At 35.3% G+C, this 24,781-nt stretch overlaps 4 protein-coding genes and 1 non-coding gene across 6 annotated transcripts; 4 read left to right on the top strand and 1 right to left on the bottom strand.

Annotated features, from left to right (window-relative positions):
* Window positions 1-5,705: 5,705 nt before the first annotated feature.
* LOC111997729 (RHOMBOID-like protein 3) lies at window positions 5,706-9,145 on the top strand. The gene is made up of 5 exons (XM_024029860.2): window positions 5,706-6,143; window positions 7,592-7,755; window positions 8,096-8,259; window positions 8,491-8,741; window positions 8,884-9,145. Exons 1-5 carry the CDS (start codon window positions 5,848-5,850, stop codon window positions 8,996-8,998), a joined length of 990 nt encoding a protein of 329 aa, XP_023885628.1. The 5' UTR covers window positions 5,706-5,847; the 3' UTR covers window positions 8,999-9,145.
* Window positions 9,146-9,285: 140 nt separating this feature from the next.
* TRNAV-AAC (transfer RNA valine (anticodon AAC)) lies at window positions 9,286-9,359 on the bottom strand. The gene has a single exon. It is a non-coding gene; the product is annotated as a tRNA-Val (tRNA).
* Window positions 9,360-9,529: 170 nt separating this feature from the next.
* Window positions 9,530-10,042, top strand: LOC111997712 (putative non-specific lipid-transfer protein 14). Its single transcript, XM_065779194.1, has one exon. It carries the CDS (start codon window positions 9,595-9,597, stop codon window positions 9,958-9,960), a length of 366 nt encoding a protein of 121 aa, XP_065635266.1. The 5' UTR covers window positions 9,530-9,594; the 3' UTR covers window positions 9,961-10,042.
* A 2,464-nt stretch (window positions 10,043-12,506) lies between these two features.
* On the top strand, window positions 12,507-16,113 carry LOC111997710 (protein FAR1-RELATED SEQUENCE 5). Of its 2 annotated transcripts, none has more exons than XM_065779213.1 (5): window positions 12,507-12,815; window positions 12,926-15,290; window positions 15,414-15,566; window positions 15,647-15,706; window positions 15,820-16,113. In XM_065779213.1, exons 1-5 carry the CDS (start codon window positions 12,670-12,672, stop codon window positions 15,913-15,915), a joined length of 2,820 nt encoding a protein of 939 aa, XP_065635285.1. In that variant the 5' UTR covers window positions 12,507-12,669; the 3' UTR covers window positions 15,916-16,113. The 2 variants fall into 2 exon arrangements, with proteins under 2 accessions (XP_065635285.1, XP_023885603.1); XM_024029835.2 differs by having other exon boundaries at window positions 12,510-12,852.
* Window positions 16,114-19,774: 3,661 nt separating this feature from the next.
* On the top strand, window positions 19,775-23,774 carry LOC111997768 (protein IQ-DOMAIN 23). Its single transcript, XM_024029914.2, has 4 exons — window positions 19,775-20,404; window positions 21,875-22,075; window positions 22,510-22,587; window positions 23,049-23,774. Exons 1-4 carry the CDS (start codon window positions 20,063-20,065, stop codon window positions 23,772-23,774), a joined length of 1,347 nt encoding a protein of 448 aa, XP_023885682.2. The 5' UTR covers window positions 19,775-20,062.
* Window positions 23,775-24,781: the final 1,007 nt, after the last annotated feature.

Genomic DNA, 24,781 nt, shown 5'->3' with positions numbered 1-24,781 from the left:
ATTGGAAAAGTGAATCCTACCATAGAAGAATTCTAAATAAAAGTTTCTAATGCATTGTGGAGGATTTTCTCCCAATCAAGGCGATCTCATTCCTGTTAAAAAAAAAAAAAAAAAGCATTATTAGGATGACAATGGAGCTCGGTGACAACCAACAGTAATGCCACGTGGCAAGATAATGGAGTGCCTTGTAAGCAACAGAATCAACTAACCAACCAACGAACTCAAACGTGACAGGTAAGTCAAGAAAAGTTTAGGATGAATTTTGAGTTAGGCTGAACTACTATTCCACTTGATTGCCATTCAAGCCCACCTAATACTGTCATGCTCAATCTCTGTTTTTATTTCTACTTCTCTTTTCCTTTCATAGAATCATGATTTTTTTTTAAAAAATTTTAGAAAAAGAATCATGAAGTTTAGTACAAGTGAAGGCTCAAATTCTTTATTTATCTTAGTTTAGATTCTTTTATATTATATTATGACTAACTTGCATGCCAAAAAAAAAAGTAATTAAAACGTTATTTGTAATAACCTTATTTATAGCATAAGTGAATATAACTTTAGGGAGATTTGAATTATAAATGTCTTAGTTGTAAACACTGCGATATGCTAATTAGTTGAGCTACATAGCTCCTATAACAATTCTAGAATTAGTCTAAGGTTTAGTTTATTATTATACTCTTTAATTAACTTATTCTACGACATTAATTATAATAGTAAAAATGTAGTTGTTAAGAGTTTTTCATTGAAAATATAGGTCTCTAAGATTGAACCTCTATCATTCTCAATTCTAATATAAATTATAGGGAAATTTAGGTTTATATATTATAATAAATTAAAACTTGTAGTTTTAAAAAAATTATCCAATGAAGTTTCGAAAAGAAACAAATTTAACATTATTGTATTAAAAGTAACAAATTAATTTTAAAAATAACAAATTAAACCCTCAATTTATATTAAATCTCAAACATAATTTTGTTCCACTTAAATTGATTGAAATTTAATTTGTTATATTTTAAAACCTCTGGATTTAATTACTTTTTTTAAAACCTTATGATTTTATTTGTTACTTTTAAAATTGTAGGATTTAGTTACACTCCTATTATAGAGGATTTAGACTTTTTTTTTTTTCTTGACCAACTTTAAGGCCAAAACACAAGTAAAACAATTTTGTATGACACACAATTAGTAGTTACACAAGAAATTTCATGTGAATAGTAAAATAAAAGCACTCAATTTGGGTGGATTGATATATGTTTTACTAGGGATGGCAATGAGGCAAGATAGGGACAAGATGGAGTCTTCACCCCAACCCACATGATTTTGTCTTATCACATTCCTACCCCACCTTGCATGATGGGACAAATTCCTTACCCTATCCCTGCGCTGCCCTTGCCCTATCCTCAATCTTCTTCCAAAACTCTACTTCATTTTAATTTGTCACACCCTACCCCACACCTATTACATTTTTATTTTTATAAAGTCTGTTTCATTAATATAAATATACTATTAAAGTTGTTACATCAAATATTATCCAAAGAGTTTAACAAGACAATATCATAATAAAATAGAAGGTCTTAATATTCATGCACTTAAATACTTAGTACAAACTAAGTTTACAACACTAATAGATAGGGCGAGGCAAGCAAAGCCTAACCCATCCCTGCCTTGGCCTGAGGTGCCGGGAAAAAATTTTCATCCCTATGCCTTACATGTAATTCTATGTCCTTATTGACATGGAAGTCTAGAGTGGAGCCAAGTTTTGACTCGGGGTGGGAGACAAAATTTATATATGCGCACAAACTCAAACACACACATGCACACGATGAACTTCTATAAAAGTCATTTATGAGTAATATATTGATGTAAGAAAACTTACAAAGATATAATATTCATCGTATTTTCTTTATTTATTAATGATTTTTTTCCCATAAGTTAACTTTTTAAAGATTAAAAAAAAAAAAAACTTCACTTATAATTAAAAGGATTTTAATAGTTAGATAGACACTAAGTACAACTTAAACTAATTCTATATTATTATGTAACTATCCCCAAAATTTTATTGCTTATACACAATTTTAATGAAGGAGAATACACTATTTCATAAAGAATTTGAGTTCCTATAAATTTTTGCCCCCTACTTTTCAATGGTTTCAATAATGTTTTTACCTTGACTTCTTTGGTGTCCCTTTTTTTTTTTCTCTGTATCTTTGTTTTCCTTTAATATATCTTGAAACTTAAAAGAAATTGATAACATAGGAAATTTTTTTTTTTCAGATGAATTTGATATATAAACGAGATGATAATGTACTGATTATAAATTTATAATTATGATATAGTGGCATCCATAAACTTCACTATGGGCCCTTGGAAACGTTGCCAGAAGCGTAGTATAGATATTCGTATAGCAGCGTTTTTAGAAAACGCCACTATAAGGACCTATAGTGGCGTTTTTTGTGAACGCCACAAAAAAACGCTGCTATAGGAAACTTTTTGTAGTGAGTATATCATCAAAAATACATAAAATAAATTCAACAAAAAGAAAAGAAAAAATAAAAGTAATCAAATTAATTACATTTAGGTGGAGTTAGGGAGAGGGGGCAAAGTTGAAAGTCTCAAACATAACATTTATATATGTATATGAGTATCAAAAGAGTGTATAGGGGTAATAACCTGACTTGTAGAAAGATTTGGCTAAAAGAAAATTGAGGATTATGAACCTTAAAATTGACAAGGACCGTATTAGGTTTCTCAATAAATTTCTGGCTAATTCTCAGGACGTAGACGTGTAGCATTTCTTTTCCCTGCATAGTAAGTCTGTACTCAAAAAAGAAGAAGAAGAAGAAGAAAACTCTATGCTTATGAGTTGTCATTTGTCAACAATACAAAAGGAGAAGCATCCGCTAAATTAAAAGACTAAAGGTAGGGAATAAAGCTAAATATAGAATCGGCAGTGGTTTTGATGAGACCAGTTTATGATAACAAAGAACGATGGAACAAACAGAATCAAGTCTGGATTTTAATTTTATGTGATTTGTGGAGCATATGCTGATGTTTTAATGCATTAGAAAGGCATCAAGAAAGAGCAACTCTGATGCTTTGTTATCTTAATTGTGTGATTTAATATAGTAAGCAATAAATATATAGAAAGTACTTTTACAGGCTACTGGTCAGGACAAACCCAACGTAAAACTGTATCAGGAATTTCCAAGAGAAATCGGAAAGCATTGTATTCTTTGAGAATAGAATTGACATCCTCATTGTGGGACAAGTTTGTTCCAGAAAAAGAACACCATTAATTAATAGCATAATATCACTTTGCATATGTTGTCACCAACTTTTTGACAATTATTAAATGAGCCAGCTCCACTTGATTGATCTTGCAATTTTATTGTAACCAAATCTAAGAATCAAAGCATATACTAGTAATGATTTATATATCTTCAATTTTACTAATTAATCTTGTGCCAAAAATCAAATCAAAGTGTTTTAACTTTTAACCATGACCACTTTATCATATGATGCTTTGTTTTATACCACAACGAGTATATATTTGAGAGAGAGAGAGAGAGAGAGAGAGTCTCTCTCTCTCTCTCTCTCTCTCTCTCTCTCTCTCTTTTGTCCCCCCTTCGGTGTGAAAAAAACTTGCATGGAAAGAAAATTAATGGCCTATTTGGATTGAGTGGGAGGGATGGGGAACGAAACATTTTCGACAAACTCTACTCTACTCTCATTCCTTCCTCCTTAATCCAAATGGATCATAAAGAATAAATATGAGAGCTAAAAAAGAAGAACAATTGTAAGAGCATTCACATCATGCAAAAAATTCCGTCTATTTTAAGAATCTTTTTTATTTTTATTTTACATACTCACTTTTCATAATATTACATATTAGATTATTTATTTTACACTACATTATATTAAAATTTCAATTTTTCTTGATTTTTTTAATTGTTTTTCTTTCTTCATACACAATAATCACCATCCATTCTCTTTCTTCAACCTCGGGAGAAGTAAATAAAAAATAAAAATCTATATGCAAAGCGAATAAGTCAATGTAATTTTACACGGTTACTATCTTACTGTAGCAATTTTACAAATTTACACATTTTTAACTTGACTGATATAAGTGATTTTGAAGATTGCACGTTTAAAATTGATATATATATATATATATTTTATTTATTTTATTTTGTATTGATTGATGCAAAAGCAAGAGTGGCAAGATTGAAAAAAAAAATGTTTTGAAGATAGTAATAGTATAATTATTAGAATAAATAAATTATAAATAAATAAATATATATATATATATATATACACACAAAAAAATATCTTTCCAATCTATCTTCTCGTGGGTTCTGGGAAAACTTGTGGGGGATAGTGCAGGACAGGTAAGGATATCGTGGCCATTCCATTCCTATAAAAGGTTTGGGTGACATTTTGGAGGAGGAAATAGGTAAGTATTTTTTTTTCTCTAACTATTTAGTTAGTTGACCCGGTTTGGAAACTATATTGATTAGTAGCACCTCGAGTCTCAGAAAGTCGAGTTTGACCTGGCCTAGTTCCACGTGGCATCCCACATGGAACTCGAGTTTCTGAGACTCGAGGTCTATGTGGCGTCTACGTGGACCTCGAGTCTCAGAAACTCGATTTCCAAATCAAAAAAATTTGAAAATATTTCAAGTATCCAAGTCTCTCATCTACAAACCAAAATACCCAAAAAAAAAAAAAAAAAAAATCAGATCACAGAGAGAGAGAGAATCTAGAAAAAGATGCTGAAATACCATATATGTGTTCATCAGAAAAAAAAAAAAAAAAAAAAAAAAAAAAAAAAAAAAAAAAAAAAAAAGCTCCAGGCCGGCAAGCCCCAGGGTCGCGCGACCCGAGTCGCGCAGGCCGCGCGAGCTCTGGGTCGCGCAGGCGGCGCGAGCCTTGGGTCGCGCAGGCCGCGCGACCGCTGCGACCTAGCCGCGCGACCGCTGCGACCCTGGCCGCGCGACCGCTGCGACCCGGGCCGCGCGAGCTCTGGGTCGCGCCGACCCTGGCCGCACTGCGGCCCGGTCGCGCCGGCCTGGACCTTGTTTCTGGGTTTTTTTTTTTTTTTTTTTTTTCTTCTGGCTTTCGGCTTCTTTCTTCTTCTTCCGGGTTTTTTTTTTTTTTCTTCATGCTCTAATTTCTTTGTGGGTGGCTGTGGTTTATACATGGGCTTAGAACTCGAGTCTCAAAAACTCGAGTTCCACGTGGGATACCACGTGGAATTAGGACAGGTCAAACTATAAAAATCGAGTCTCAAAGACTCGAGATATGAGCGCACAACTCGACTTTCTGAGACTCGAGGTGCTACTAATCAATATAGTTTCTAAATCGGGTCAACTAACTAGATAGTTAGAAAAAAAAAATAATTACCTATTTCCTCCGTTAAAATGACCGCGAAACCGAAACTTCCAGTTAGCATTACAAACAAAGCGAAGCTTCGTGTATAGAAAGCACTAATCCACTGTCCCCACTTCACCAGACCCCTAAACCAACTAAACCAATAAACACCCGCCACGTCAATAAAATCATACAAACCAACTCATTTTCCCTCGTTGTTTCCGACGTGGCAAGCCACGATTGGCTGGTTTCTGAAAGTTGTAGCTGTAGTTTCCTATTGTTAAACACACCAAATGTTACACACACTTCACTTTCTAAACTATTGCAGTTAGAAACCTGAAATTCCTCGCCCACTCTCTCTCTCTCTCTCTCTCTCTCTGGCACACTCCATTAAACCCTTCACCGACTCCATTTACCATAATCTTCCTCTCGAACTCACATTCTTTTCTAAGAATTCTAGAGAGAGAGAGAGAGAAAATGCGTGGTGAAGATCTTGAAAACAGAGGAGGAGGAACAGGGGAAGTGAAAAGCAGAGCAAACAATGGGAGCTACTCGCTCTCTTCTTCTTCCTATATGATTGATGATCCTGAGACCCGTTGGACTTCTTGGTTGGTTCCCGTGTTCGTGGTGGCCAACGTAGCTATGTTCCTTGTTGCCATGTACTTCAACAACTGTCCCAAGCACAATCCTGGGAACTGTGTGGCAAGGTTTCTTGGTCGGTTCTCCTTTGAGCCTCTCAAGCTCAATCCTTTGTTTGGTCCTTCTTCTTCAACGTGAGCAACTCGTTTCTAATTCTTAAGACACCCCATACTTGGTTTTTTTTTTTTTTTTTTTAAATTTTATTTTTCCTGTTTTTTGGGTAACTGTCATAATTGGTGTGTGTATGTGTGTGTGATTGTTTGAATTTCTTCTGTCACCCACCTCTCAATTTCTGATTCTTGTTTCCTTTCTTTTTCTTTTTAAATTTAGAATTTGCTATTTTGGTTCGAATTTGGGACCGTGATCAAATAAGGGGCTTTGATTGTATTATTGTTTTGAGGGTACAGTTCTATGACATGGTGTCTCCTGCTTATACCTTTAACTGATGATAGATTTCACAGATTAATGAAATTAGCATTGTTGGTGTAGGTTAATTTTTACTATTTTATTTTTGACTGATAAAATGATTTAAGGTGAAATATGGGTGGATCTTGAGAACTGAGTCTGTTCTTTGAGGCAGCTTTTAAGTTTTAATAGATGTTTGCTCCTTCAGAATTTTTTTAGCTGAAAAGTGTTATTGAGTGGCATGATTTCGATTACTTGGACTTTGGAGTGCTTTTTTTAAAGGTTTTTGACTGGTTCGACTTTTGGGGCTGAAAGTGTGGAACTTTGTTGGATTGGTTAAACATGATTTATTTTTGGTAATTAGATTGCTATTCAATTTCTCATCTATTGCAAATCATTGCTGTATTTGCTGTTTTCCAATAAATTTCCAGAATTTGGATTGGCTTGTGATGAATAAGTGATTTATAGCCCTTTACCTGCGTGGAATTGTAGTTCTGGGAGTTTGGTGACTTTACTGAAATGCCTCTCCTTCACTCTGTTGTGGAATCAAATTTAACTATGCCATTTCTTAGTTCCTGCCTCACAAAATTTTCTTGGAAATTTGTTAAATTAATTCTGGATTGTGGAGTGTGATTAGCTGTTGCTTTGGTAAAATTTGTTAGATCTTGTGAAATGGTTCTTTATTAACGTATTCGATTCAGTAGTGTGCTTTGGTTGTTATTGATCTGCCATGTCATGGGATCTGGGTGTGTGATTTAAGATGGAATTGGGTCCACTTGGATTTAATTTGAAGTTCTTATCAAGGACAACACTATCTAAAAGTCCAGCTTGGTTGTCCATGGCAAAGATTTTATAAATAGTAAAACGAGTCCTTTTGTGAGCTTGCAGGAAGTTTTGGTTTATATTGAATAGAATTTCTGATCAAAATAATTTTTTTGGTAAGAAACCTTTTTGATGATTGATCACTGGGTTTTTCTGTATTTTCAAGTGGCAAATCATATTCTTGTGGATGATGAGATGGAAAGTTTCCGTCTTGAAAGGAGAAATGAATGAATTTTGGTTTATACAGTAGATGGAATGTCTGATCAAAGTACAAGCATTTCAATTATTTGGGTGTCTTTTTCTGTCACTTGTGAAGTAAATGATACAATTAAAGCATTTGTGGTAATTCTTGAAGATTGGAGAGGTTGGGAGCGCTTGAGTGGACTAAAGTTGTTCAGAAGCATCAAGGATGGAGACTTGTCACTTGCATTTGGTTGCATGCTGGTGTTATTCATCTGGTTGCTAACATGCTGAGCCTGGTCTTCATTGGCATACGCCTTGAGCAGCAGTTTGGGTTTGGTATGTTGCTCATTCTTTTAAATTTTTTAATATAAATAATGTAATGCTGACTAATGAATAGAAATCAGATTTGGTAAACATTGTGTAATTGTTTATAGCTTATCACCAAATCCTGGAAAAACCATGCGTGAGAACCCATGCTAAAGTTGCCCATCTTTTCCTGTTATAATCTCCATAAATAACTTGTAATAAAGTAAAAAAAAAAAAGGAAGAAAAAGCATTTGAACTTGACTCATATATATATATTAATAATAAAGAGCTAATCCAACTTTTTAAGTAATTGTTGTCTTCTAATTTGATTATGATGTTGTGAGCTGATATATTTCTTGGAATTTGGCAGTTCGGATTGGAGTCATTTACTTGTTGTCAGGATTTGGTGGGAGTGTACTTTCCTCTTTATTTATTAGAAACAACATCTCTGTTGGTGCCTCTGGCGCTCTTTTTGGGCTTCTTGGAGCAATGCTTTCAGAACTCATCACAAACTGGACTATTTATACTAACAAGGTTAGTCATGCTATCTGATTGCTACTGCGTCTTACAGAGCTTGTTACAAAACATTTTATGTTAGTCATGGTTATAATTTCAATTTTGTTTCCATACCATTGAGTGTCTGCTACCTGTTACTGCATGTACTTTTAGACTTCACTTCAAAAAACGTAATGGTTGCAAATCTTTGTTCATGTTATTTGTTGATTCTTTTTCTTTCTAATTCTCTCTCCTCAATTTCTTCCATAGGGTGCAGCTATGATCACACTCCTGGTCATCATTGTCATCAACCTTGGACTTGGAATTTTGCCACATGTTGATAATTATGCCCACATTGGTGGATTTTTGACGGGTTTCCTCCTTGGCTTTGTTTTGCTTCCCCGTCCTCAATTCGGGTGGTTAGACCAGCGGAATCTCCCTGCAGGCATTCCTGTCAAAACCAAATACAAGGCTTACCAATACGTGTTATGGTTTATTTCCATTGTTCTGCTGATTGTTGGGTAAGTTACTCTTCCAATAATTAAAACTAAGATTTTTTTTTGTCTATTGATTCGATTTTATTACATATTGTTGAGATTTAGTTCATGTGCTTTAGGAATTATCAAACACTAAATTGTTTTTTCTGTGCTTAAAATGATGCAGGTTTATGGTTGCATTGGTGATGCTTTTCAAAGGAGAGAATGGGAATGATCATTGCCCCTGGTGTCACTATGTGACCTGCGTACCCACTTCCAGATGGAACTGTGATAAAAATTAAGCCTCCTAGAAGGGTCTTCTACTCCTCTAGGGTCTTTTTCCCTCGTATGTAAATGCACATAGTTGTTTTTGAAATTGATCTTTGCTCTATTGTGTTGTATATACTTTTACTCTTTTAAGATTGGTGCCATAGTTTCTAAAATTGTCATCTGTATGCGTAAATTGTAATCATTCTTCCATTGTATCTGCTTGTTTGGTGCATTATTGTGTTAAGAATCAATACAACCTAATGTTTATCAACTTTAAGGTAAGGAAAAAAAAAAAAAAAAAAAAACTGAAACAAAAATGTGGCGTCGCCCGGGTTCGAACCGGAGACCTTCAGTGTGTTAGACTGACGTGATAACCAACTACACCACGACACCTTGCTGTTTGCAAAAGCAGAATTTTTAATTGCAAGTAACACGTGCAAGATTTGTGTAGAATTGTGGATACACATACACCGATACACGCTTTGCATGCATAAAATTCACACAAACTTGATGAGGGACACACACTCCTCATTTTACACCAACCCAACCGCTTTCCAACCATAAATTTGTTTCTTCTATATTATACTTGAAGCCTTAGCAACTAGTGTTATAATAGTAGAAGAAGGAAATGGGAACCAATCAAATGGTTAGCGAAAATGTACCAAAGATTATTGGGCTATTGATGTTACTATCAATTGCCTCATTATTATCTGCTGCTGATGAGTGCTCAGATGTGACAGCACTAGTCTCAACTTGCTCTACATTTATCACGTATGGTTCACCAGATCCTTTTCCAGGATCACCATGTTGTGATGCCATGATGAGCTTGGACCTTATTTCTAACTCTATCGACAATCGAAGATATGTTTGTACATGCCTGATGAGTGTCATTACCACCTATAATCCCAATGGCACAGCTATTGCTAACTTGCCGGGCTTTTGTGGAGTCTCTTTCGGTTTTACCGTTGATCCAAATACTGATTGCAACTTGTAATTAACTCTCTCTCTCTCTCTCTCTCTCTCTCTCTCTCTCTCTCTCATAGAACACACATGCACTCCTGAATTATTGTCCAATGTTAATAATTACCTCATGTCTTAAATGTATTAAATATATGGACATTTTATTTCAAAACATGAGGATATATTCACAGCCCGTCTATCATCAATAATTCCTTTATATATATATATATATATAGCATGAGATATATAGATTTTCTTTCCCACAATATATAGACCTTAAATACTAGTATGCAATAATTGTTGCATAATGATGTGGGAGCAAAAAGAAAGCAACATGTCTCTATGGGTCACCCATAGACACATGCTGCTTTCTTTTTGCTTCCACATAACCCATTATGCAACAATTACTGCATAATAGTATGTAACAAAACTTTTTCCTATATATAAAAAAAGAGAAGATATATCAAATTTAAAATATATTTTCTTGTCCAACATTGATGGTTTATTAAGAGTCTTATCCAACTCTTTAGGACCACATTCCTAGACCAATGAGTAGGCTAATCTTACATCAGTCTGTTTAAAGTTTTCCGTCTTTTTTTGCATAACAACCTACATTTTCTATTTCACACAATCACTTTTACAAAACACTCACATCAGTTTATTTATTATACACTCTCTTTTATTTAAATAATATCTTTTATATCTTTTTTTATTATTGTTTTATTGAAATATCTCTTAAACTCATACATTCCTTCTCTCATTCTCTTATCCCAAACTAGCAAAACCCTTCTCTCAAACTCTCCACCTCACTATGATTGCAATCTTTTCAACCTTTCATCTTATACCCCTCATCTCTCTCTTCTTAGCCTCTCTCTCTCTCTCTCTCTCTCTCTCTCTCTCTCTCTCTCTCTCTCTCTCTCTCTCTCTCTCGAACTGATTTAATTTGCATACCCCTGAATTTTATTTTGTTCTTTGTTAATTAAGCACACAAAGTTACAAACTTGCACCTTTGTTTAGCTGAATCAGTAAACATAGGATAGGACCCAGAGAAAAAAAGAAAAGTTCTGAAAGTTGAAAGGTAGTACATTCCTATTTGTTGTGTGAAATTTAGATGCCAAATTGAGGGGCCCCAAAATGGATTCTTAGAAAGATAATTACGAGCACCCAAATCTTGAAAGGGTGAAAATAGCTACAATATTAGTGATTTTAGAGAATTAGCCATACTAGTTTGTTGTTTTGTTAAATACGCAAAAAATGTGTATCCGGGGGAATTAACTTGGTTACCCACACACATAGACAAAAAACAGTTTTTTTCAGCTTAATTGACTTATGCCCATGTTATTTTTTAAGCCAAATAAACCAATGAAAATAAGTTATCCCTGTTGAGAACCAAGCAGGTTGTGTTTAAAGTTGAGGTGTTGGTAGGTCCCAATACGTTTTGTATTGCATTTCAAAGGCCCTAGTTTGGTTGAAATAAGTGATAGCAATATTTGTTAATTACATAGAATATTCTAGTAAAATATTTTCTTGTTTTTGTTGAGGGTGCAACTCTACTAGGACTGTGGAAAAGGTGCCATTCCTCATAGAAACAACTCAACATTTGGCATGAGTATAAACTGCTTAGCTTGTTAGGGGTCAATGCTCATGGATTACCTAGCAACTAATTCTGGCGGGTGGGGTCAGTTGCCCGTAGGTTTTATATGCTAGAGGCAATTCCAAAGGGCTCTTCTTTAGAAAGGTTCCATACTTATGTTTTTTTATAAGTTTGTCTAATTGGACCTTACCCATTTTGGACTTTGGCTAGCATAAAGCTCTTTGCTTCTTCATAACAATTATATCAATGTGATTTATAGAATGTCATTCTGTCAGTAGAAAGAAGTTTCTTAGGGCGTATAATTAGCTTAAGGGAAAAATATATATGTAATGAATCTGATCATGTTAGACAAAAACAGAGGATAAGGTTCAAAAGAATCATTAGCTTTTACACTCTTCTTTTTAAGTTCTTAATATGTACATGGGGATATGCTCACTGTTTGAACAGAAGGGACAAGGTAATATAGATGCGCAAAGTCTTGTTTAATGGAAGCTATCCAGATTTATTGTGGCTTTACTTCTTTTTTTGGGTTTGTGTAATTTTTTTCTCTCTGTTCTCTTCTCTCTCTCTCTCTCTGTGTATATATATATATATATATATAAAGTAGACTGAGATGATGTGATCAATTGTTAAATCAATTCTGATATTGGTGAATACTAGAGGATGCTAATAGTTGCAGAATTTGTAAATGTAAAATTTCATACGTGTAATTGATGGTTTGAATTCCTTTATGCTTGCTTATGTGTTTGCAAGACATTTTTAGCTTGATTCTATTATTAATTCATCAATTGCAATCTAAACTTCGGGTCAGTAAAGCACGACATGATATGAAAAAATTTCTGAACTCTGATCATGAAGTTATTTAAATTTCACTAAAGGGTTTGATTAAAAAATCATTATTAATTCTAGGTTAATTATAAAGAGAATATTTACAATAAAATTTCAAAATCTCTCCTCTGTGTGTGTTTATTTTTAACTGCATTTATGCATGTTGTGTTGTGTATAATAATTTTGGCTGGAACTCAAATATTGGGCTTCTTATTCTGTATTTGTTTTCCCCTATATGATGAAATTTTCTTGTCACACCAATAATTTACAATAAAATTTCAAAATTTCACCTGTGGTGTGTGTGTGTTTGTTCCTGCATTCATGCATGTTGTGTTGAGTATAATAATTTTGGCTGGAACTCAAATATTAGGCTTCTTATTCTGTATTCTTTTCCTCTATATGATGAAATTTTCTTGTCACACCAATAATTTTACAGGATTTCTATCGCAAAATTTAAAGGCCAACGTGTATGGAGATTTGTGATCATTTTGCCAGTTTCTATTGGTCAGGAAGTTATAGATAATACTTTTCTCTTTTGGTTATTTAATGTTCTACTCATGTGTCCTATTTAATGAAGGTCAATGGAAGGAGATGATGGCAGCTCAAGTAGTCCTCCTGAAGAGAATATGGATATGAGACTTCAAGCATCAAATAACTTGGACTTGAATGTGGAGCAGGACTGTCGCAGCCCAAAAGTTGTCCATAGTAATGGAACCCATTCCAATCTTTCCATAAATGATGAAGCCAGCAAAGATGCAGTACTAAAAATTGGTACAGAGTTTGAATCAGATGAACATGCATACAAATTCTACAACAGATATGCGAGATTGGTAGGTTTTAGTGTTCGTAAAGACTGGGTAAATAGGAGTAAGGTGCATGGTCAGGTGGTATCTAGGAAGTTCACGTGCTCTAAAGAGGGATACCGAAGGAAAGACAAAAGAGATGTTAATGTGAAGAAACACCGAAAGGAAACTAGAACTGGTTGCTTGGCACATATGATCATTACTCGTCAGCCTGATGGTAAATACCGGGTTACACATTTTGAAGCACAACACAATCATGACAATGTAAGCCCAACTAATGCTCAAACATTACCATTGCAAAGAGAATTAAGCTGTTCTCGAGATGCTGAAGCTAGCTCAGAAGATAATTCAGGGTCACACTCTAAATCAGCATTTGAATTGATGAATAGACGATTTGAAATCCAGGAATCCCTTGATGATCTTGCCATTGATTATGACGTTTATCTTCAGTCTGAAAGGGTAAGAGATATGAAGGAGGGAGAGGCAGGGCGTCTATTGCATTATTTTCAAAGGAAGCACTTTGAAAACCCATCATTCTTTTACGCTATACAGCTAGATATCGATGACAAGGTAAGTAACATGTTTTGGGCCAATGATAATATGGTAGTGGACTATGACCATTTCAGCGATGTGGTCTGTTTAGACACAACTTCCAGAACAAACAAACACTTTCGGCCATATGTACAGTTTATAGGAGTGAACCATCACAAACAAGTTTTGATTTTTGCGGCAGCACTTTTATACGATGACACTGTAGAATCTTTTAAGTGGCTATTTCGAACTTTCATAGAAGCAATGTCTGGGAAGAAGCCAAAGGCCATTCTCACAGATCAGGATGCAGCAATTGTTGAAGCAATCAATTCAGTCTTACCGGAAACAAGCCATCGTATATGTGTATGGCAAACATATCAGAATGCTCTCAAACACCTAAGCCATGTAGTCAAAGAGACTGATTCTTTTGCTAAAGATCTAAAGGGATGTATCTTTTACCACAAGGACGAGGAGGATTTCATACGTGCCTGGGAGGCTATGCTTGAAAAATATGGTCTTCAGCAGAATGAGTGGTTAAGATGGATGTTTAGGGAGAGAGAGAAATGGGCTGTGGTATATGGCAGGAATACTTTTTTCATTGACATGAATGGCTTGCATCTGGGTGAGTGTTTATTTAATGATTTGAAAAATTACTTAAATTCTGACCTTGACATTCTTCATTTCTTTAAGTATTTTGAAAGGGTAGTAGAAGAGCAATGTTACAAAGAAACTGAAGCTAACAATGACATGAACAGATGTTTGCCAAGACTAATGGGGAATGTGGTTTTGTTAAAGCATGCAAGTGATGTTTACACCCCAAGGGCATTTGAAGTATTTCAGCGGGGATATGAGAAGTGCTTAAATGTTGTTGTTAACAAGTGCAATCAGAATGGATCATTGTTGGAGTACAAGGCCAAAACATTTGGGCAAGCTCGAGAGAACACAGTTAAATTTGATTCTTCTGATAATACAGTTACTTGCAGTTGTCTGAAGTTTGAGTATGTTGGGTTTCTATGTAGCCATGCACTGAAAGTGCTTGATCATAGGAATATAAAGATTGTCCCATCCCAATATATATTGAAGAGATGGACAAAAGATGGAAGGTCTGGAACTGTGAGAGATTGTTACGAATTTACCATACAAGATAATCCCAAGTTGGTTGTTGCAAGCCGTTACAAAAATTTGTGCCACAAAATGCTTAAGTTATCTGCCAGGGCTTCTGAGTCTAAGGAAGCATTTCAATTTGCTGCCAGTCAACTTGATGAAGTGATGGAAGGGGTGAAGAAAATCTTGACATTAAAACCTGAGGAGGCTCAAGCTGGTACCTCAAGTAGCACAGGTGCAAATGTTTCTGAAAGTGAACGTGCAGATATTTTCCTGGATGGAAATACAATTGATGATCAGGATGAGAATGGAGTAAAAGGAGCAAAAGAAAAGGAGAGGGCTATCCCTAGTAGAGGTCAACTATCCAATGTGAATGGAAAAGTTTCTCATACAAAAGGAGTTCAGAATATAGAAGCATCCCCACCGAATATTGTAAACTGCATTTCAAGTTCCCCCAGGGCTTTTATTTCATCGCAAGCCACAACACCAAATCCCATTATGCAGGTGAATTTTGCTTATCTTTTATGCAATTACAGTTCACAATGGTAATGTCTATTGTCCATGCCTTCTATTTGTTCAGCGTGTAGAGTTTATTTGATGTTTATCCTTCCAAATTGCATTACGCAGGGTATGTACAATTTTGATACAAGCCAAGTGGTTCAATGCATGTACCCACAATCTAATCTGGTCATGGATCAGCAACCCAATCCTAACATCTATCACTCACCAAATTTCTTCTCTCACCAACATGATTCACCTGTCCAAACTCAACTATTACAGGTAATTTTTTATCCACACTTCCACCTTGATTTTGTTTTGAAGTATTCTTGTTTGTAAGCTGTATATGAATTGCCATGCAGGAACCCCTAATCCATAACCCATACGAAGAATCTGACTCAAGCACTAGTCAACTGAGGCACGTAAGTAAATGGAGAGGTCAAATAATGCCAATGAGTCAGCTAACAGATTTTTCCTTTTGAAGAAAACCACTCTTTGCATACTTTATTAATTTGCTTCATTTTATTGACTGTAGGCAATGGAACTTGATGTACAACATCCACATTCACCTTCATTCTTGCTTTACGATGATAGATACAGAGCTTCCAACACATATCTTGGGCCTAAGTGAAGAATATGGAAAGTTACTCTTCACTTTCATCCTTTTCTGTTGTGTGCTGTACAGTCCAAATGCTTGCATTTTTAATCTAAACATTGTATTTCAGCATACTACTTAGTCTATTTTAAATGATAGAAGGGCAGTCTAACTTCATATACCAAAAGATGATGTAAATCAAACAATGCCATTTCGCTCCTTTTTCTTCTTTCATTTCTTCCTGTTGCCAATTTTATATACTTTCTTACTTCCTATGAAGGTAACTGCTTAATCAATACAAAATTTTATTCATTGATCTCTCTCATCATTGTATGTTGCTGCTTTTTTTTCCCCTTTTCTTCCGTCACATCGTAAAATCCCACTTGTCAAGAAGACAACCCACCCCTCTTTTAGTTTCCACTGCAGCTGCACTTGCCATGACATTGGAAAGACTGGGGAATTAAGGGGACTCTTGCAAAAAAAATTGTTTGGATGATTTGCTTAATGACACAACAGATCGAATTGATCTGCAAAGGCCAGTGGGATCCATTGGTCGCCCTGTTCCTTCATTGCTATTCAATTTTAAGAATACTGGATCCTGATATACTTTCAAGTTCTTGGTTGCAGTGAGCCTTTTGCACCATGTGAGGGAGTGCTGTTTCTCAAGTGGCCTCAGATCCTGCTCTAGAATGGCTGCAGGATGTTGGAGAGATTTTGCAACAACGTGCCATGATCCAAGGCATAATTTTGTAAATAATTAATAGCCCTCTAGTCCAACTTGAGCAAACAAGTCCTGAACAATTCAGCTTCAGCTTCAGCTTGAGTTGAAAACTTAGAACTAGAGCAGGCTGCAAGTGATCGGCTCAATCCTTGAGGTTAGGTATTTTTATGTAACTGTTCACTTCTGTCTTGCCTAATATGGGGTTGAAGAATAATAAATCTATGCATACAACATATTTTATACACTCTTCATAACTTAACTTGTTAAGGAGGCAAATTATGATTTGTGAGTAAAAAAGTTAGGACAGTGATTGGTCTATACGCACGCCAATCACAACTTATTAGTTTAATAAGTTGTGAAATATGCTGTGTCCGTACTCTAATATTGTTTGTCAAAGAATTTCAAATCTCTTTTGCCTTTTATTCACACTTGTAATTATGTTCCTCTCTTTTGCCTTCTATTATGGGGTCTTTGAACTCCCATTCTTGTTGGGTCTAAATTTAGGATGCATAGATATGGGTATGGGTATGGGTATAGGTATAATATGACGACACAAGTAATTTATAAAAAATTATAACATGATACGACAAATAAAATATCATTACGATACAAAATACGACATCAATGTAACATCATAAATGAAGTATTCGTGCTTCCTAAGTTTAAATTAAACAGAAATAGAATATTGAGACTAAATAGTATATCCAAATATCGAAATATTAACTTCTCAAAAAAAAATATTAATTAAAATAAAAGAATTGGAATACATTTTCGGGGTGGTGTGTGCCATGTGTGAACGCTCTTAGACGCGTTAATTCGTATTACTTTACGCAGGAGTCAACCATGACTCCATCACTGAACTATGCATTTACTTAAAATAAGAACTACACGTCAACTCGTATTCGTTGGGTCGCGTCAAGCACCAAATGTTTAGGTTTCGCATTCAAATGCGTGGGCTCTACTCAACTGTACTGCCCCAACTAACCAACTCCAACACAGTAGTATAGTCTTTACAGCCTCACATTACTGTCACGCAAACCATAATCAGTCTGACACAAAGAATTATACTCCTACCATACTCATACTGTAGAAGTGGAAATTTTGAAACCATTTATTACATAACGTCCCGTGCAGTTTAGTGGATTTTTTTGTTATTTTTTCGAGAATAATGGAAATGTTTCAAGTGTTTATAAATAAAATTACGAAGAAATACTTAAAGGTTAATCATCAATACATGTTAATATTTAATTTAAAATGATATAAATAGTCTAATTAAACGTTGTCATGTGTTATTTTAAATTAAAATATATTGACTAATCAAATAATATCATGTGTCCCTTAGAGAACAAGACATCAAATCCCTCTTTTAAATTATGATACATGTTATCAATAATAGTTAATCACCCTTCCCAAAACTCCTATAAATAAAGACTTTCATTACTGTTGTAGGATGACAAATTCAAAAACATTCAAATGTCTCGAAACTCTGCTGAAATCAAGTCCCAAACCCTTCAAAGAACTTCAAGAACTTTAACCTTCAAAGACGAAGAACATTCAAAGAGAAATCTTTCAAGTCATCCTCTTAAATCCCAAAGTTCACTAAAATCAAGTTCAAAATCTTTCAGAAACTTCAAGAAATTATAAGTTAGTGAAGATCAACGGATTCAACCCTTTAAAGTCTTGAAGAACTTCCACTACAATCTTCAAACGCACAAAAAATGTGATAAACACACGAAGAACATGAATAACAAAGGATTTCTAACAAACACAGAGTGAGAGATTCGTCATAATTTAACTTCAAAGATCTCTCGATCCATTTCTCAATCAAATTGAGGAGCATTTGATGTTAGAATCAAGATTGTATTTGAATCAAATATTTTTCAAAGAGATCAAATCAAAGGAGTATTCTGCTGTAATAGGATTTAATTGTAGAGAATTGTACCTACTAATTCATTAATACAAATATACACTTGTGAAGTTATTTCGATTGTTTGATTTGTAAACTTGAAATTTAGTGTTTACACATATCATTAGGTTAATTACATTCTTTTTTCACTAAGAGTATTAGCATCCAAGTTTGTAAAAATATACCTATTTTAACACACATAAAATTACTTTATCTACTTTAACAAACCAATTTACAACACACACACTACATCCCATTTCTTATTTTTCAATACAACTCATTACAATAATATAAATTATCCAATAAAAATATTATAAATCAACACCAATCTCCCTCTTCTCTCTTAGCCTCTCCATCCCTTTCTCTCTCCAACACCACCGAAACCAAGCCAACACCACCAATTCAAACATAAGCCACAACCACCATAATTGAAAGCAACCACCAAATCCCTATGCACCCATTTTTAAAGAAACCCAATCCCCAAACTCATATATGATCCAAAAAAAAAAAAAAAAAGGAATTAGAGATAGAGAGGGAGAGGAGAAAGATCGGAAACCACCAATGGTGGCTTCACCGTTGTGCTCCACTGCCAGTGTTTAAGTTTAGCTTCAGTGAACAGTAATTCCTATGTGTAACAAATCACTGTAGCACATTTGTAAAATATTTTAAATTTAGACACCCAAGTAAAGATGAATTTTAGTGTTTTTAGGTTCTAAAATAACAATTTGGGGTTGTGCTAATGCTCTAATAAGAAAACTCATTCAGAGCTAAATAGAATTATTATAATTACTTGTCTTTCATAATACAAGCCATACTCATCCAAACTTAACAACATTAACATAACATTCCAAACTAACTAACAATTAAGAGAAAAAAATATATAAGTAAAATATATATTTTTAATCGAATTGAAACAATTTTTTACTACACAGCAGATTTTACAATTTCTTTTTCAAAGAGATTATGATTAGTTTTTAACAAAAATTAATCTCATCAAGAGTCGTATCATTCAGCTTTAATAACACTTTCTTTTGTATTTCCAAAATGTTTCTATTCTCCAACTAAAAAAAAACACCTGATGTCAACAATAATTCCACCAAAGAAATAGTGAAATTTGACGTTGTACATTTTTACTAAAACAATTTTAAACGAGCATTGAGAGCGAGTGACGAACGCAACACGTGAGAGCGATTGCCAGTGAAGTGACAGAAAGAAATCACAGTGTTGAACTTTGTGATATAAATAGAAGTGACTAAGTGAGAGGGAGGCATTTCGAAATTTTAAACACCACCTTCTTTACCACAAAGAGCGCGCGTGTTACCAAACCTCCTCAATCGCGCGTTTACCGACTACTCAATCCCCCGCACATCCCTCTCTGGTCTCTACATATAATCCCACTCCAAAACTAAAAAAACAAACCAGTTCTGTGCTCAGTTCAGCCACTATCATAGTTCCAAAGTCCCTAAAAAGTTCCGAAACCCTGTGTCTCTTTCCAAAACCAGAAAACCAAAAAGCCATGTTTTCTTTACTAAAACCTCGTACCCATTAAGCTGCTCATGGGCTTTCTCAGCCGGCTCTTCGGATTCGGGTCTAAGAAGCCCAAGAATCCGCAGCAGCAAAAGGAGAAGCAGAAGCGGAGGAGCTTCATCGCTTCGCTAAGCAGCAACTCCCACAAAGGGACGCCGTCTCGGCACCAAGTTGATGACCCCAACAAGCACGCCATAGCGGTTGCTGCTGCCACCGCTGCGGTGGCGGAGGCTGCTCTCGCGGCGGCTCATGCGGCGGCCGAGGTCGTCAGACTTACCAGTAACGTCGGGAGAAATACCAACGTGGCGCACCGGCTTTTGACGGCGGAGTTAGCTGCCGTTAAGATACAGTCTGCTTTTCGTGGTTATCTGGTTAGTTTGTTTCATATTCAGTTGTTTTGTTAGTTGGAATTCAGTTTCTTTTCCTTTTTTTTTTTTCCAAAACTGCCCTTCAAATGTTCCTAGAATTACGTGAGTAAATAAAATTGCTTTTGTCAAATTTACCCCATCGAGTGTACCGAGGTGGTGGACTCATTGTCCTGAGACATGAGGTAATAACGTAAATTCAGAAGTAATGGACTCATTAGTCTGAGATGATGGTCATTTAAGTCTGAGTCAAGAGGTTACTATTATAGGTAAACCAAACGGAAAACATGGGTCAAAAAGTACTTCTGAAAATTTCATGGGCATTCGTGGAAAAATATAAAGCGGAAAAAAATGAAAGTAAAACGTGGGTCATTGGGTTGGTACTCTCTAATTCTATTGCACCGACAGGAGTGGCTGAGAGTCATTTCATTATCAGACTTCTTTTATTTATTCAAGTATAGATTCCCTGTTGTACAAGGTGTTTTACTGTAATGTCTGTTTCGTGTACTTTGGTGTGTGGACTGGTCGCTGCTAAATTTTCAAATTCTCGCTCGGAGTGTTTTTCGTGTGGTTTTAGACTAAATAAATCGTGTGTGTTTATTATTGTGTGAATCACACGCGCCATTTTGTCTGTAAAAATTCATAATTAAGATGCCCTTTATTTAATATTTAATATAAAAAATTATCCGTGGTTCCATGCATGTTGGATTATGATTGTTGGAGGGCATGTGAATCATTTTATAACAAAAGGTTGGCACAAAGCCACTAATAAAGTGAGTAATTGAGATTTTATGCTTAGCTTTCATTGGAACCTAAGTTCGGATTCTAAAAGATTGATTATTATAAAGTAAACATCATTAGTTTCAAAATCTAATGTATCTATTAATAGAAGTAATAAATCATGGCTTTGCATATGTTGTAAATGGCCACCATACTTTTTTATTTCTTGCCACAATTTGTCCAGTTGAATCAAGAGTCTTGGTAGTTACTAGCTGTACTCGAATGACATTAGCAGATCAAAGAAATGACCCATGTCCCTGAATTTTTTTGGTGATATTCTCATGGTTTGGACCACAAATTCAGCTACTATTTCTGCTAGATTCTTCACTTTAGTTAACTTTTTCTTGCTGTGTATGTCACATATCAAACAGAGCTTATTTGTAATAAATGCTTATTTTATTGAGGGTATGTGTGCAAGTGAGAGAGAGAGAGAGAGAGAGAGAGAGAGAGAGAGAGAGATAATGATTTCATCCACAACCCTATACCCTTTTAAATATCCATGCTAGTCTGGTTCAAGTATTTTGTAAGTTTCTGCTCTCCCAACCCACCTTTGCTTTTAACTTTGAAGTTTTCTAATTAATATTAAAATGTAGCACTTTTAACCTAACTTTTAGTACTGTGCATCTAAGGCTTTTTTTTTTAATTAACTTAGGAAGGGATTAACCTAACCTTTTTTGACTTTGGGGAATTTGAAAGGCAAGGAGGGCGCTAAAGGCACTAAAAGCATTGGTGAAACTTCAAGCATTGGTGAGAGGGCACATGGTGAGAAAGCAAACTGCCAACATGCTGAGGCGAATGCAAACATTAGTCCGAGTGCAGGCACGGGCACGAGCAAATCGTGCACACTTGTCAGAATCCTTCCATTCTAGCAGCAAGTCCTCTCTGCCACGTCGCCCTGTAAGTAAAGTTTCTTTTCTTCTTTTAGTTCAGTTGTTAGTTAGCCTATACATGCAGAAATTTGATTCATATGCAGTGTTTTTTTTTTTATACAATAAAAATAAGTGAGTGGCCCAAAGGAGAAGAAAGGGAGCGAGGGGAAGTCAAATTGAGCAATACTAATGCTCATGCAATATGAAATGTCTTGAGATAGGTTGGGATTGATTAAAAAAAGAAATTTTTCTTGGGGGAAAATCAGTTGCTGGCAGCTTGCTCAAGCCAAAATTGAGCATATTAAATCCTCACTATTGCTAGAACAAAAAAGATTCAAAGTAATGATACAATCCTATAATTCTGTCGCCTAAAATGACTGATTGACTTACTAGAAAATGTCAAGAATAATTGTGTGTTTGTGCATTTAGGTGATGTACATTTTCTATTACATCTTCTTGCAGGTCCCTGCAACTCCTGACATAAATGATTGCCAACTTCGAACTTATAGTTCCAAATTTGAGGGCCCCTCAATTTTGAAGGTATTTACTTAATTGGTTGTGTAGGATCTTCTAAGGACATATTTGATGCTCTCCTTAGAATCATGGTTTAGCAATTTAAAAGCGATTTCAAGTCAGAATGACCTCTAGTTTCCTTCTTCTTTTTTTGAATTATTTAATTTCTGTAAATTGGGATCTTTTAAACTGAAGATAAAAAGGCCAATGTAGTTTCAACAAAATGCTTATGTTCCAATATTCCAGCCATGACCCTTTTTTGGACTTCATGTGATTCTATCTTGGAAGTGGTGAAGGAAGGTGAAGAAAATATGTTGAATTGCTCAAGGAATTACTTCTCTTCTAAACTTATTAACAATTTACCCTTTTTTTAATGTTTTGAATTGTAATCTCCAATTTCATTTGGCTTTTGAATGATAATCCAAATGCCTCATAAGTCTTCATTGCACTAATCATTTTCACTGCACTCTGTGTTCGCACACACATAGAGATGTGGTTCAAATTCAAACTTCAGGGACATCATCAACCTAGACAGAGCACATGGCAGTACAAAGTGGTTAGACCATTGGATGGAAGAAAGTTTATGGAACAACCGCCGTGACATTTCATTAAGAAATGGACATGCTGATGATGAGAAGTGCGACAAGATTCTTGAAGTAGACACTTGGAAACCGCATTTGAACTCCCAAGAAAGTAAGAGAACCTTTCAGACATCACCAAATGTTTTTGCTTCTGATTATAATAAGGAGAGCTTTATGACATACAACTCGCCGTCGAAACACTCAACAAAAGCTCCAAATCCAATTCCTAGTCAGGCTACACCATCTTCTGGGGGAGTTTTATCTTTTGGCTCCTTCAAACTAGGAAGAGATGAAACAGCTTCAAGGACTGCTGACAACAGCCCACAAGTGCATTCTTTGTCATCCAGGCCTGGAAGTAGTGCCAGAAGAGGTCCATTCACACCAACAAGAAGTGAGTATGCGTGGGGCTATTTTGGTGGGTACTCAGGTCACCCAAACTACATGGCTAACACGGAGTCCTTTCGGGCTAAGGTTAGGTCACAGAGTGCCCCAAGGCAAAGGCTAGAGTTTGAGAAATTCGGTTCAACAANTTGCTCCAAGCTAAATCACAGTGTCCTTTTTATAGACCCCCTTGCACAATGTGACGTGTTTCACTGGTGCAATCCTTCCTCCAACCCTACGCACTCCATGTAGATTATTTGGGGAAATGTACCATAGAGCTGCCAAAACCTTTTTTTTTTTGGGAATTCACATGCACTGGTATGGGACTATTCATCTGTGAATATGGTTGAGTTCCACATTAGACAGTGGTCACAAAAATGAATGGTTCTGAAGACATTATTGCCAAATTTATTGGCTTATGTTTTTTTGAAGAACATTTATTGGCTTTTGTTTTAAGCTTAAGATAGTATCCCACACATGATATGTTAAACCTTACATGAAGACTCCCCAAGGTATTGGTTCTCAGTTTAAACCCAAATCTGAAACAAGTGTAGTCAAAGCCAATTTTTCCTTAGGACAAATGTGCAATGTGATTGTTCATATGTATTATTGATAGGTAAAAGTTCCACTTCGGTTTATTTTGCAATTTGTGCGTTGCACAAAAAAGAGTCATAAATCTCTTATGACTTGTGAGTTTCTTCACATGCATGCCTCCTTGCTTCATGAATACAGAACTTGATGCCATGTTGATCTTGGCCTTTGGCCACGGTTACTTTAATAAGTATCGTTGATTTCTTTATGCCCTTTCCAAGTTTGAACAACTATTTGTACAAATAAGAATCCCTTTCATTACATGATTTCTTAGTTAGGTGTGCATTGGAATAAAATGTTGACACATGCCAATCTTTTTCTTACTGGTTGGGCTGGATACCAGGTCTTTTCATTCGATAGTATAAATATATCTCATTTTATAACCAAAAGATAGTAATGTTTAGTACACAATACCAGTCTTTGTGCCTTGGATTGGAGTCCCTGATTTTTGCTTTTACATACAAAGAAAGTTTTAAATTTTAATCCAATGTTACATTGTACTCACCCATTTGAGTTGGATTTCACAGATTCCTCTCACTCATTAACTTTCGGTGACCTACACATGGGCATTTGTCCCATAACTAGTTTGTCCTAATCAAAATAACAGTGACAAGAAATCTCATTAGTTCCTTGCATTAAATAGAGCAAACTAGCAATATTTCTAGTAC

The sequence above is a fragment of the Quercus suber genome, unplaced genomic scaffold (genome assembly GCF_002906115.3).
Source record: "Quercus suber isolate HL8 unplaced genomic scaffold, Cork oak 2.0 scaffold_202, whole genome shotgun sequence".
In the NCBI taxonomy this organism is placed as follows: Eukaryota; Viridiplantae; Streptophyta; class Magnoliopsida; order Fagales; family Fagaceae; genus Quercus; species Quercus suber.
The sequence above is the reverse complement of the archived record's forward strand: the minus strand, read 5'-3'. Positions and strand labels throughout refer to the sequence as shown.